Raw genomic sequence first — 15,192 nt, 5'->3', positions numbered from 1 at the left:
TTAAACCAAAAGAATTTGGTTAAAACCAAAAGAAAAAAAAAGAATACCCACAAAATAACAATGATGGGTAATGCCTAATACTGCTCAGATAACTACTACTACAACAGTAACAATTACAGAGCCTTGCACATAAGGATTGTTTAGGTCCAAACAATATTTGTCTCGATAATTTCACTGGCTTCCAAGGGTTCAATACTCACCACTTTACATATCTAAATATCTATCTCTAATCTTTCTCCTGAATCCTGCATTTCCAATTGCCCATTAGATGGCTCTCCATGGAGGTCCTCTAAGCACAACAAATTCAACATGCCTCAAAATGAACTTAGTAACTTTCCCCCACTGAATCTCCTCCACTCCTCCAAACTTCTTTATTTCTGTTGAGGATAGCACCAACCTTCTAACTCTCCCAGATTCACAAGTTTAGTTTAATCTTTAATTCCTCTCTTTCCCTCCCCAAATGCAATCAGCTGGCAAGCTGGATTCTACTTCTCCATTTATCCATCCACATCTGCCTCCTTCTCTCCACTCACATAACAGTCTTCCCCGTTCATCACCTCTTATAATGCTACCTCTTGAATTCTACTCACTAAGCTCCCCCTGTTGGCAATATCTCCCTTCTCTAATCAATCCTCCACAAAGCTGCCCCCCAGCCCCGAAAAACAAACAAAAACAAACTTCTATAGTAAAAACCTGACCATAGGGTCGTGTCTTCCCCCCCACACACACACCTGTCATTCCCCGATCCAATCAAAAATCTTCAGGGACTCCTTATTGCTGGTACAATAAAATACAAATTCTCCAGCTGAGCACTGAAAGCACTTTACGATGTGACTTCATTTCCAGGCATTTCACATCATTTTTTGGGTACACCATTTAACTTCTCTGGGCTTAAGTTTCTTCATGTGTAAAATGAGGAGACTTTACTTGATAACATGGAAAGTACCTTCCTACTCCCAATTGTCCCTTTCTTATATTCTGTGTTCCAGTCAACTGGTCTGCTAGCTGCTGCCCAAAATCAGCCTTCATCCTCCAGCTTCTGTACCTGCGAACAGGATGTCCCCTACACCTAAAATGCCTTACCTTCTCCCCTCTGTATCTTAAAATCCTTAGCTTCTTCAAGGTTCAGTTCAAAAGGTCTCCTACTTTCTTATTACCTACCTTTCCTAATACCTTCTATTTATGCTTCTCTCTCCCCCCTCAGACTATCATCAGTTTAAATGCTTTATTCCCACCTTTAGACCTCTCTGACAGCAGGGACTATAATTTAATCCTGCATATAATAGGTGCTTAATAAATCTTGGTTGAACTGAATTAATAATGGACTGTTGAAATAATTTATTAGGTACCACTTAACAATCTGCCTCGCATCCCTTACTTCTTATCCAATGGTTTATATATAACTTAAGATCTGAAAGTGAAAGGAGAAACATGGAGTTCTTACACTATCTCTTTCAATTTCTTGGCCCTCCAAGCACAACGAAGATCATAGATTTAGAGTTAGAAAGGACCTGAATCTTCTAGTCCAGTGATGTCAAACTCAAATAGAAACAGAGCCCTGCCAACTACATAATAACTTAGAAAACCCCAAATTAACATTACCTATGTTTTATTGTATTTTTATTTTTTAAAAACATTTTCCAATTACATTTTAATTTTCCTTATCTCCTTTGCTAGAGCCTCCTCCAAGTCACACGGGGTGTCCCTTAAGGTTTGGTCCTCTGCCTTCTTCTCTTCTCCCTCTATACTACTGCAGTTGGTGATCTCATTAGCTCCCAAGAATTCAATTACCATCTCTATGCTGATGATTCTCAGATCTACCTATCTTGCCCCTAACTCTCAGATGACCTTTAATCTTGCATCTCTAACTGCCTTTTAGACGTCTCCAGGTGAATGCTTAGTAGACATCTTAAATTCAATGTGTCTGCCCAAAACAGAACTCATTATATTTCTCCCTAAACCTTCCCTCTCCTCTTCCTACCTTCCCTCCTACTGTAGAGAGCAACACCATCCTCCCAGACTCTCAAGTTCTCAACTTAGAAGTCATCTTGAATTCTTCATTACCTCATACTCCTCCATATCAAAGCTGTTGCGAAGACCTGTAGATTATGCCCTTGTAACATCCCTCACATATTTCCTTTCTCTCCTCTGACATTGCCCCCATTGTAGTGCAGGCTCTCATCACCTCACACCTTGACTATTGCAATAGCCTGCTGGTGGGTCACGTCTCTCCCTACTCTAATCCATTCTCCATTCGGCCACTAAAGTGATTTTCCTAAAGCACAGATCTGATCACATCACCTCCTACTCAATACACTCCAGTGGCTCCCTATTGCCTCCATGATTAAAAATAAAATGCTCTGTTTGGCATTCAAAGCCGTTCAGAACCTACTCCCTCCTACCTTTCCAGTCTTCTGAAATATTACTCCCATACATGTACTCTTCCAGGAACAAGACTCTCCATCTCCATCTCTGTCTCTCCACTCTGGGCATTCTCTCTGGTTGTCTCCAATATCTAGAACGCTCTCCCCTCTCCAACTACTACCTTCTAGCTTCCTTTAAATCCCAACCAAAATTCCACCTTCTATAGAAAGCCTTCCATAACCCTTCTTAATTCCAGTGCCTTCCCTCTTAATTATTTTCTATTTATCCAGTATATAGTTTGCTTTGTATGTATTTTTTGGCATACTGTCTCCCGCATTAGACTGTAAGCTCCTTTGGCTTTTTCTATACTCCCGGTGCTTACTTAACACAGTGCCTAGCATATAGCATACATTTAATAAATGTTTATTGATTGAATGATTAATTGACTTTAATCTGGTTTGGACCACTTGTGCAGGTCCAGAGTTTGACACCTCTGAAAACAGTTAATTTTTTTTAGTGAGAAAATTAACCACCAGAGAGGTTAATTGATTTACCCAAGACACAAAGTAGTCACCAGATATAGACAGGTCTTCTGTCTCTAAATTGATCATTCTTTCTACTAAACCACGATGCCTCCCTCATCCCAAATTATGTATCTAAGCCATCCCAAAAAGGACCAATCCACCTCCCTTATACACTAACACACACACACACACACACACACACACACACACACACAGAGAGAGAGAGAGAGAGAGAGAGAGAGAGAGAGAGAGGAGAGAGAGAGAGAGAGAGAGAGAGAGAGAGAGAGAGAGAGAGAGAGAGAGAGAGAGAGAGAGTTCCTGATTCCTTTTTTGCCTAAGCAACTCATTTCAACATTTAGTAAGTATCATGGTCATAACAGACTTCTACTCCATAGGATAGGAGTTCTATGGAAAAGGGTTAAAAAACACAGAGAAATAAAGCACTACTTAAATAAAAAAAACTCTAAATAACACACTTATATGAGGAAAAATGTCTACAAAAATGTTTGGAATATATAATATGTATGTAATTTAATAATCTCCTTAACTTTGTACTCTCTCTGCAGAAGTAGCCAAAAATCTTTTCAGATTGCTACCCTGAAGTCAGTTTAAAAAAAAAAACAAAAAACAAAAAACCTCAGTGAATTTGGAAAAGCCTGAATACTTATTATATTACTGACTACCTCTGTGACCTCGGACAAATCACAATGAGGTTACCTGTAAGGTCTCTTCCAGTTCTAAATATGATAATTTCCCATGGATTCAAAAGAAATGATGATTCTCAGTCAACTCCATCAGGAATAGACTGGTCACCTTCGCCATCACACCCAAAATTGGCTAGAGGAGACTGAAGGGGACAGTCTCATTTCAGACCAAACTTTTGTTTGGCAGCTGCTTCGGCAATTCCAAACAGAGAACATCAGTCTGATTCAAAGATTTGGGGTGGAAAGGTAGAATCAGTCGAGGGAAATCTGTGCTTAAAAAGAAAATGGTGGGTGGGGGGAGGAACCCACACAACCAGAAAAAAGAACACACAAATCTTCCCAGCCTCTTAAATAAAGCTACTCCACTTCTATCTTCCCTTCTGGAACAGAAAGACAATCACAGTAAGTCAGAATGAGAAGAGAGGAGAGACTGAATTTTGGCTTTGGCAAACATCATCAAGGATGAGACTGACATGTCTTCAAGCAGCAGGTGGGCTCCAAAAACTGCTACCAGTTCCTTGGTTGAACTCAAAGTGTGAAAATAGTGCAAACTGTGAATGATGCTTCCTTATTCTTCCTTCTCAATTAAAAAATAAATCAGAATTGGAAAGACTTGGGTGTCAATCTCACCCAGCTCCCCCTCCTCCCCTTCAGTTATGCTATCTGCCTAAATGTCAGATCTATTTCAACAATCTATACTTACACAACTTAAAACAGTCAAGTGGCAAGAGCTAGTGAGAACAAAGGATCTTCCTTAATCAGAAGGCAGTGGAAAAGCACAGCTCAGAGTTTGAGACTTGAAGCTTGAAGCTGATGGGTATTTGTAACAGATACCCAGCCCTCCTATAGCCTAGCTTTTCTTTTTCCCAGGTCATTATCCTCCATTGCAGAGGCAATGGTTACGCTATCTCACAGAGATTAGGTTGTCAGAATCTCCCTATCACTCCTGCACAGGACAAGACAGAAATAGGCACGCAATAATGAATAGCCAAAATCCAAGCAAAACTGTTCAGTTATATATACCCAGTGAAGAACTGTTAGCTTTTGGACTAAAAGGTCACCTTTCCCTTACCATTGCCTCCTAAGGTGGAAAAAAAAAAGACACCTACAAAGTAGGATATGAGCAAAATGACCAGACATAAGAATCTTTTTATCTCCGTGGTCCAGTCTTGGCAAAATCCCACAGTCTCAGACTCAACTCAGCAATAAATCAAATTGTTTTTCAACTTGATGAAATGTTTTCATTATCAACACAAGGAACCCCTAACTAAAGAAAATACAAACATTTTCAAGGCTCTGTTCTCCCTAACAATAAAGTCTTATGATACTATTCCTAGAAAGGTACATTTAAAATGTTTTTAATTTATTTTGTTTTTACATCATTTATATTTCACACTATATCTCTCCTCATTCTTCCTCCTCAGAAAGCCATCCCGTAAGATATAGAATTTATTTTTTAAAAAATTAAAAGAGGACAAGAAAAAATATAGACAAAGCCAATCTATATATTGAAAAAAATCTGAAAATATATGGATTGTTCCAAACCCATATAACCCTGCGCCTCAGCTAAGAAGTCTGGTAAAGGGGGTGACTTTTCACATTTCTTCTTTGGGGCCCTATTTGTTCCCTGTAATTTTGCAATATTTTAAAAGATGGTTTTGTGGTGGCTCTTCTTTCCATTTACATCATTGTGATCATTGTGTATATTGCTTTATTGGTTCTACTTACATCAATTTGCATCAATTCATAGAAATCTTTTCATGCTTCTCTGTATTCATATTCTTCATTTCTTACAGCACAGTAAGACATTCCATTACATTGGTATATCACCATTTGTGAATGCCTGATCAATTGGCATTCACTGTGTTTCCAGTTCTTTGCTAACACAAAAAGTGTTGCTTTCAATATGTTGGTGTATGTGAGGACTCTCTTCTTAATCAATGAGCTCCTTAGGATGCATGCCTAGTATCTTCTGTCATTAAACCCCCACTTTTTTTTTTTTAGTGTGGGAAGTAGAGAGGCATGATTGGTGAGAGAGCCTCTAGGCCTAGGATTTTACTGACAATAGAGAAATTCTCTCCACTGATACCGCCCAGCAACAACTCCGTGCCTTATAGTTTTATAGTTTCCAGGGGCACTGAGAAACTAAGTGATTTGCCCACAACAACATAAAGCAAAAGCAAGACTTGAACCCAGATCTTCTCAATTCCAAGGCCAGCTCTCTAGCCACTACACCAAGCTGCCTCTATGACTTTTACCTTGTTGGTACCCAAATGTCTACTAATCACACAACATTATATTAGCAGTTATAACTCAATCTCCAGGGCATTCTGATTCTTCATCTATAAGATGGGGATGGTACCCTACAAAACCTTAAATAAGAATATTCACATATGTGCTTTGAAACTGCAAAGCATTATGCAAAAATATGAATATTATTATCTAGTATTTGTAAAGAAGGTACATATGGTCTGACAATCAGCAGTCTCATTTTTATTTTCTACAACAAAAGCTTAAAAATCCATTAAAAAAAACCCAACAACTCTAGCAGAGGGCTATGTTTCTAAGGAAGTTCAGTACAGTAGAAAGAACACCTAATTTAGAATAAGATGACCTCATTTCAAATTATGACTCTGAAACTTACTACCTGTGTGGCCTTGGGCAAGTGATAGAGTCACAGAATCTGAAAATTGGTAGAAGCCTCAAAAGTTATCTAACTGATAATAGAACACAAAGCTGCTCATTCTAGTCCTTTCGTTTCTTGGCATTGCTGGGCATCCTTTATCTTTGTTGTTGTTGTTGTTCAGCCATGTCCAGCTCACCATGACCCAGTGGACCATACTGTCCATGGGATTTTCTTGGCAGAGATAATGGAGGGGTTTGCCATTTCCTTCTCCAGTAGATTAAGGCACACATGGGTTAAGTGACTTGGCCAAGGTCACACAGCTAGTAAGTGTCTAAGGCCGCATTTGAATTCAAGTCTTACTGAATCCAGTGCTCTATTCACCAAATCACATAGCTGCCCATCATTTACCTCTATTATTTTACTATTACCAAAACAAAACACTTTGTCACTTCACCATTTGGAGTTTCAGTTTCCTCATTTGATGATCTCTAAATTTCCACTAACATCTCAACCTTATATTCTCTTTTGTGGTAGGAACAGTATCTGCTGTGTAGGTAATGACACCACCGTTAAGATCTAACTGGTTCAGGGAAGTAATGTTTAAGGCACTGATGTAGCTTCCTGGTACCCAAGGACAAGGAGTCAGCAGCTTCTCCCCAAAGTTTCTGACCAGCAGGCCAACAGAGGAAGAAGGAAGCTATGCCAACCTGGATCAATGCTATAACCTTGCTGATTATACTTTCTCAGCTATGGCTAGGAAAATCTCTATCTTACCTTAGATATTTTACCTGTGCCTCATTTTGCTCCAATCTCAAACTTAAACTACCAGACTGGCCTGAGTCAGGCTAAGCTTAAAACACTTTTTCAGACTAAATACAGTCACACTTGTGCAATCATGATTCTAAGAAAAATTATCACCTCCCTGAGTTATATTCCAATTAAATTTTTATGTCTAACATATTGACCAAAAGGAAAAAAAAAACAGAGAAAGATTCAAAAGAGAAAAGGGAAAGAAATCATTCCCACAGAACAGAAAGAATGAGAAAAAGGATTATTTTTTGAAGGTATAGCTCAATTTATCTCTCACCCTGTCCAAAGCAACAGTCTGAAGTGTGGTGTTTCCATATGCCCAAGGGACCAGATTAGAAATTCCTATAATCCTATGGGAAGTCTCATTCTTATTTTTATCAGAAAAATCAGAGTTATGAGTCCAGAATGAATCCTGCAGCAATGCTTCCTAGTCTCAATCAGAAAAAGAAAACAGTGCTCAAAGGGAGCTTAATAAAAGAGATGCATCTAGCTGACAAGTCACCTGCTATCAGACAAAGCAATGAACTGAGAGACTTGTCGACATTCTCACATTCCAAAAGGTGCCAGGATTCATCTTGTGACATCACCCATCATTGCTTATCTGCACCAGTTATACAAATGAAACTTGCTGCATCTCACACCACCAGCAAAGCACAATCCATCCAGATAACCAGAAATAATTATAAAGTAAGTGAAAAAAGAAAGGCTAGTAAAATCTCCATTATCTGCAGAACTGAACAAAAAGTAACATATGGATGCATTAATCCTCAAACTCACCTAAAAACCCTTAGCCAAATTTCCTAACTCAAAATTCATCATCTCTCATTGCCGCTATAGAAACAAGGCCAAATAAAGGTATAGAAGCAGGAAACTGGGGAGACAAAGGACCTGAATTATATAGAGATTGAACAGTTAGGCTCTGTATCACTAAGAATTAATCACTTTTTAAGTGTAAAGTTGTTTCAGTTAGGATCTTTTTTTTCCTTCTTACCTGACAGGCAGATGTAGGTTAGATATTCGCCTTGACCGCCGGTTGCTAGGAAAGGAATCTTTTTCTTGGTCCTCCGCTTGACTTGGACAGCTCCCAGCATCCGCTCATCAAGAGGTGCAAAAATTTCTTTGCTGATTGCAGATTTGGCACTCATTGTAGATCAAAGATGGAGGACACCCAGTAATTTCTCTAAAGCAAAAACCAAAAGGAGGATTGGAGTTAATGTTACTATAAGATTCCCCTATAAGAATAATATAAGATGCTTTAGAATATACCATATAGTGGTATTGTTTAATAATATCTGACTCTCCATGATCTCATTTGGGGTTTGCCATTTCCTTCTCTAGCTCATTTTACAGATGAGGAAACTGAGGCAAATAGGGTTAAGTGACTTGCCTAGAGTCACAGAGTTAGTGTCTGAGACTGTATTTGAACTCAAGAAGATGAGTCTTCCAGATTCCAAGCCCAATGCTCTAGCCACTGAGCCAACTAGCTGCCCCAGTACTATCTGGTACCAAGTACTATAGTTCTGTATAGTACCAAGAATACTATAATACTACAAAAATAAGTAAAATAGGTAGCAAGTTGTTTTTCTTACAGTTTCAATTTCTAGGTTAACCATTACTTATAACATTGTCTTCATTAAAAGAGCATGGTCCTCCACTTAATTATGACCATAAAAAATTAAGTACATCTGAACCTTAATGCCTTTCTTGGGAGAAATTAAGTACTCCAAAGTGCCCTGTGGTTTGTCAATATATCCTTTCTGATGACTTCTACATCTAACACCACAGAATCATAGATCTAGAGCTTCAAAAGATTTTAGAAGACAGCTAGTCCAACATCTTCATTCTACAGAAAACTGAAGCCCAAAGATGTTAACCCAAGGTCACAAAAGCAGTAAGTGACAAAGCCAGTATTCAAACTCAGGTCCATTGCCAAGTTCAGTGCTCTTCATGCTGGCTAATGTCTTTCCTCTCCCTTACCCTACATGGAACAAGATTCTATAGGCCCCAACTGAGAGCCCCAGAATCCTTAAAGTCACAGAGTTCCTTACAATTCCTCTACACCTCCTTTAATTGCAATTTAAGTCTTTCTCGCTGTTCTTCCTATAATGAAGAATTGCCATTTTCAACATGTTAAGTCTTTCCCTCAGCACAACAGCTAAAACTGTTTCTCTGAAACAAGATTCTGGTCAAATAAAAGTAAATGTTACTATTATATTGTCAAAGTTAAAACATACATCCCTCTTTTCTGTTAACAACTGGAAAATAACAATTGGAGAGAGCTTTAACATTTGCAGAGTACTTTACATATGCTATCTCATTTGGTCTAGACAACAATCCTGGGAAGTAGGTGCTATTATTATCCCCATTTTACAGATGAGAAAACTGAGGTTAAGATAAATTAAGTTATTCTTTGCCCAAAGTCAAACAACTAGTAAACATCTGGGATAGGACTTGAATTCAAGCCTCCAAGTCCAATATACCTCTCTCCACTGCATTACCTTATTGTCACTTGATAAATTCATAGTTTTGGGAATATGTTTTATAGAGGAATTTATTTCAGTGCTTGGAGGGGAGTCAGTGTGTTACCATAGAAAGTATTCTAGATTTAAAGTCATAGGAACTAGGTTCAAATCCCAACTCTGCCATTGTTTATGTTACACTGTAAGTAGTCACATCCTTGCAGGACCTCAGTTTCCAATGTCCATGAAATGAAAGAGTTAGACAAGACAATCTATGAGGTCCCTTCTACCTCTAAATCTATAAGCCTTAAATGACTCTTGTATCAAAACAAAATATATCAAAACTTAAAAAAAATAAGCATTCCATGCCTTCTCAAAATTTCGTAGAAGACAGAATGTTTCACTTTTTCCCCTATCATATCACACTATAAACCATATTATACTGTGTTTCCCTGTGGATACATGGTTATAAAATTAGACTTCTTCAGTTCTGCTAGGTTGTGCAGTAGATAGAGCGACAGGACTGGAGTCAGGGAGACCCATCTTCCTGAGTTCAAATCTGGCCTCAGACATTTACTAGCTATGTGACCCTGGGCAAGTCACTTAACCCTATTTGCCTCAGTTTCCTCATCGCTTTAAATGGGCTGGAGAAGAAAATGGCAAATGACTCTAGAATCTCTATGAAGAAAACTCCAAATGAGATCACAAAGAGTCAGATATGACTGAAAATGACTGAACTGCTTCTTCAAGACAGGAATCATGTTATTTTCTTACTAAATGTCAAACCCAGCATACATCAGGAGCTTAATAAATGCTGAACTGAACTATTTCTGGGGTTGAAAGACCATCAACTTAATTATGTCTTAGCATTCCCTTGATTAGCCTAAATATATTATAACTTTAGCCTATCCCCAAATACCCTATTTTTCAATGCTAACATATTAAGAAATCTAGCCTTTTTCTTTTAGACTCTTCTATTTTCTCTAAAAGCTGTCGCTTACTAACTGGGTGATGTTGGATAAAGTCATTTCGCTTCCCTGGGCCTTAGTTTCCTCATCTGTGAGAAAAAAGGATTGGATTAGATGATCCTATATATCTCTAATGGGAGCCCGAATAAAAATAATAATAATAGTAATAATAGCCAGGATTTACAAAGTGCTTTACAAACATTCATTCATTTTATCTTCACAGCAACACTGGGAGGGAGGTGTTAGTATTATCCCCATTTTACAGACGAGGAACCTGAGGCAGATAGAGGTTAAGTGACTTGCTTAGGATTGCACAGACCAGTGGCCAAGTGTTTTAGAAATATTATCTGAAAGTTCCTACATTTTATATTATTGTAAATGAATCAGGGTTGTATTTACTTTTAAAGAAAAAAAGGGGAGAGAGATACTTCTTTGCATTCTCATAGTGAGGATGTTTTTCTTTCCTGTTGGACTTGAACAGAAAAGGCCTCATTTCAGATTACATAGTTTATTTTTCATCCTTTACTTGTTGCTACCCAATTTATCTCCATCAGGTTTATTTTTATTTTTTTCAAGGTCAATCTGAATTCTAACCCCATCATTCAAGACTTTCCTCATGACTTAGTGACAACAGTAAATAGCCAATAGCTATATAAAGATATATATTTTTAAGATTTACAAAGCATTTACCAGATTATCTCACTTCATTTTCATCACTACCCTGGGAGGTAGGTGCTATTATTATCCTCATTAAACTGAGGCAGACAGAGGGTTTTTTTTTTGTTTTTGTTTAATGGCTTTCCTAGGTTCACAATGCTAGTAAATACATGAGGCAAGATTTGAACTCAGATCTTCCTGACTCCAAAGTCAGTGCTCCCATCGACTATACCATTTAACTGTATAAATTTAAGTATCATGCTCTCTAATCTACCACTCTATTCACTCTAGTTACTGATGAAAATAAATTGAACCATATACAGGGTCATGTCCTATGGCACAATTTACAAAAAATTTATCCCATAAATAATAAGTAAGGCTGACCCTCCAAGAGTACAGCTGTCTAATATATGTTCTGAAATAGCTTATCAGGCTTGTTAAAGAACACTAAACAAGAGAAAATCTGTCACTGAGATCTAAATGGTGCAGAAGCAATAGCAGTAAGTCTCTCAATCCAGTTCCTTAGTTGGGAAATGGTTTTTGTTTTTTAATGGAATGATGTAGGTGTAGGGTATGGAAAAAGATCACAAGCAGAGAGGGGCTTCCAGAACTCTCTTCAAAAGGAAATCAATTGCTGCTTTTCTGTTTTAGTTATTGTTCAGTCATGTCTGAATCTGTGTGACACCGTGAGCTTTTGTCTGTGAGGTTTTCTTGGTAAAGATTGTACAGTGGTTTGCCATTTCCTTCTCCAGTGTATCCTCATTTTATAGATGAGGAAATGAGGCAAATAGGGGTTAAGTGGTTTGCCTAGGGTAGCACAGCTAATAAGTGTCTGGTGCTGGATATGAACTCAGATCTTCCTGGCTCCAAGTCTGGTGCTCTATCCACTACATCACTTTGCTGCCCCTTCTATTCCACTAACTTGAGTCAATTCTTTCATTTAGCAAAGATCAAATATGTACCCTATGCACTGATAGAGATGGATACAAGAATGAAAAGACGTGCTCTCTGCCCGCATGAAGCCTACAGTTGAGTACACAGGCCAGACACAGAGACACCTATACCGTACACTATTACATGCTAAGTGCCTTAGAGACAGAGGTCCACCACAAAATGCCAAGTGAATTGTATCACTGACAACAAAGACTTTGTGCCGTCAGAAAGAAACCAGAGCAATCTGATTAGACCAATTCAAATAGCAATCTATGATTTCATAGGAGCCACTAAATATTTTTCTTCTGTAGAAGTCATTTAAGTACTTTCATAAACATAGAAGTTATAACATAGCTGGAGTATTTCAAATAATAATAATGACAACCACCATCATCATTATGTCTGCACCTCCCTAGCATCCAGGCACCTCACCAGACTTCCACGAACCTTAAGAAAGACAGAGTAAAAGCACATCAGCTTCAATCTGTCCTTTGAGCAATAAAAAATAATAAAATAATAAAAGGAAGAAAGTAGACAAGAACATACCTAACTTAATCAAATAATCCCTGTTGCCATAACTTTGTCCTATATCCCGCCTTTCCATCCCAGGACATATTTTTGTAAAATCATTATCATAGGATTAAAAAAAACTTTACATGGTAAAATCTGCCAAATTTAAAGGGGGTAGAAGGGTAGGGAGAGACAACAATCTGGAGATTCAAGTATTCATTTGAGAAATTGGCAAAAAATGATCTTGGACTTTGATCACTGAGTATCACATGGGAAATAGGGAGGATAAACTAGAATATAAAATCTCCCAACAAACTTGGGAGAATATATACTGAAGGATGACCACAAGAAGTCACAGCTAACAGAATCTCAGTCAAACCACACAACTGAAATCTTAAGAACTATGAAATCCAACATAATTACCAAAACCTGATCATTTTTTCACCTGAGACTCCAAGCCTTTTTTGAGCTAACTCACCAGTTGTACCAGTTCCCACACCCCTCTTCCTACCTGTATATACCAATGGATGATCATCAGTAAACAGATAACATGTAGGAACCAACAAGTAGAAGTGAGGGCAAGAGGAAGGCACTATGACTCCAGTATCTACTACTGTGTTAGATTGTAATTGATACAAGCTGGAGCTGACTATTTAAAGAGAGTGAGTCTTGGCATGTTGTGCCCTTCTGTCAGAGGACATGGCTATTACACCATTCCATCCAATTTATAAAGTATCAATTTTCACTATGTCTTCTAAGTGAAGTCAGTTAGCTGCCTTTGTTAACCTGATGGCAGAATCTTGCTTGACAGAAACAGAATGAGTGCAACATAATTGTTCAAGGTTCAGGCAGGAATCACTCAGAATTGAAGCTTAACAATTTCCTAGGGAGTCTCTCTACCTTATATAAAGATGCCATTGATCCTCTGGACAAGGAAGAGGCTTGATGTGCCTGCTACCATTTTGGCAGCTATAGAAATCAAGGTTGAAAAACTTATGTGAAAATATTTGGCCACATGGGAAGGGTCTGTGATTTCTTTAGTGTTGGTAATTCTCCCTACCAAAGCAGAGCACATCCCATCTATCACTTGGGAGATCTAAGTCCTGGGAATATTCCTAAGGTACCTAGAACATGGAGTGTATAAGGCACCTAGCATATGGAGAATGTGCACTTGTGTGTATGAGTGAACATAAAGCCACATAAATTCTCAATACTATAAGAGTGTACTACTAGGTACAACACAAAACTTCTTAAAACACAAAAATGTAGCAATGTTTCTTAGTTCAATACCTAAGGTCTTCAGCTAGTGGTACCATTGATATGCAATCAAAATCAATGTAAATCTTCTAGTTCCTCCTTTAAAAGACCAATGATATAATCATGGAGAAATCAGCTTCTGTTTGGAAAGTTTACTAACACAAACTTTCTTTGTGTTGAATCAGTTAAATTTCCTGTCAGAAGGTTAAGTTCCTTGAGAATAGGGATTGGTGGGTTTACTGAATGAAGGAGCAAGTGACAGAGACAATGAGACATAATGGCTCCTTCCATTCAGTCTGTATTAGCATCTTTTACAGGGTGAGTCCTTTTTACATTTCATTAAGATCATTTTGCCCTTTACAAAGGATATGAAATTTTGAGGTTTGTATCCTGTAAAAGATGTGAGGCTTTCAGTACTTTATGTATACATCAAAAGAGCAGGTGATCAGTTAAGCAGCCAGCAGGAACAATGAACTTGATTCCAGGGCATTATCTTCCCCCACCCTGACCCCCATCCACTCATTTGCATGGAATAACATGAGAGACTTGGAATTTTAAAAAACTGGAGAACTCTGCACTCCCAGCTATTTTATGATTATTCAACAAATAACCATTGCCTAGTTATAGCCTAGCCTATAGAAATGAAGATTTGGGAAACATACAAGACAGTCACCATAAGTTGGAGTGAGATCTCCCACCAAGTTGCTCCAGCCCTATCTTAGGAAGATTCGTGGAAAGGAAAGGATAAGCTGCCCTCCTGTTTCCTAACTGGGATGTAACAAGCCTCAAAGCTGAAACCTTAAGGTAATAAACTGAGAAGGAGTTTGCCTGTCCTAGGGTGTCACTGGCTCTTTCTGAAAGAATATAGCTATCAGCCTAACAGTTCAAATTCTGTCTATTCAAGGGACAGCTAGGTGGTACAGTGGATAGGGCAGAGGCCCTGGAGTCAGGAGGGCCTGAATTTAAATCTGACCTCAAACACACGACACTTACTAGCTGTATGACCCTGGGCAAGTCACTTAACCCCAATTGCCTCACCGTTCCCCCCCCCAAAAAAAAGAGAAGTGGCCCAGGTGAAGGATTTGAAGTACATAATTCAGACAGATATGAATACAAAAAAGCAGTCACTCAAGAATGAAAACAGCTTGGAAGAGTAGGACGTTCTGGAAAAAGAAAACTATGAACTCAAAAGAGAGCCGGGGTGGCAGTTAAGAGTCAAGCTACAGAAAGGAACTGACCTTGAAAGTTCAGCTGAGCAAGACATACCACATTTGTGGTATACCACAGAGTTACTGCACCCAAAGGGGAACTTTGTGAGACCTACACAGGAAAGAAAGGACCTCCAAGCCCTGGAACCTGTAGTTCCAGAGCTGTGAGTTG

At 38.4% G+C, this 15,192-nt stretch overlaps 1 protein-coding gene across 4 annotated transcripts in view; it reads right to left on the bottom strand.

Annotated features, from left to right (window-relative positions):
* The window catches only part of STXBP6 (syntaxin binding protein 6), a 339,398-nt gene that overhangs the window by 223,298 nt on the left and 100,908 nt on the right, over positions 1-15,192 (bottom strand). For all 4 annotated transcript variants that reach the window (XM_078151411.1, XM_021004286.2, XM_021004287.2 and 1 more), the window contains exon 2: positions 8,020-8,208. In XM_078151411.1, coding sequence (XP_078007537.1) covers positions 8,020-8,173 — 154 coding nt within the window. In that variant the 5' untranslated portion in view covers positions 8,174-8,208. The remainder of the gene's footprint in view (positions 1-8,019; positions 8,209-15,192) is intronic.

Source organism: Phascolarctos cinereus, unplaced genomic scaffold (assembly GCF_003287225.1).
Source record: "Phascolarctos cinereus isolate Bilbo 61053 unplaced genomic scaffold, phaCin_HiC Scaffold_3;HRSCAF=262, whole genome shotgun sequence".
Taxonomy (NCBI): domain Eukaryota; kingdom Metazoa; phylum Chordata; class Mammalia; order Diprotodontia; family Phascolarctidae; genus Phascolarctos; species Phascolarctos cinereus.
Note: the sequence above shows the minus strand (reverse complement) of the source record. Positions and strands in the feature narration are given on the sequence as shown.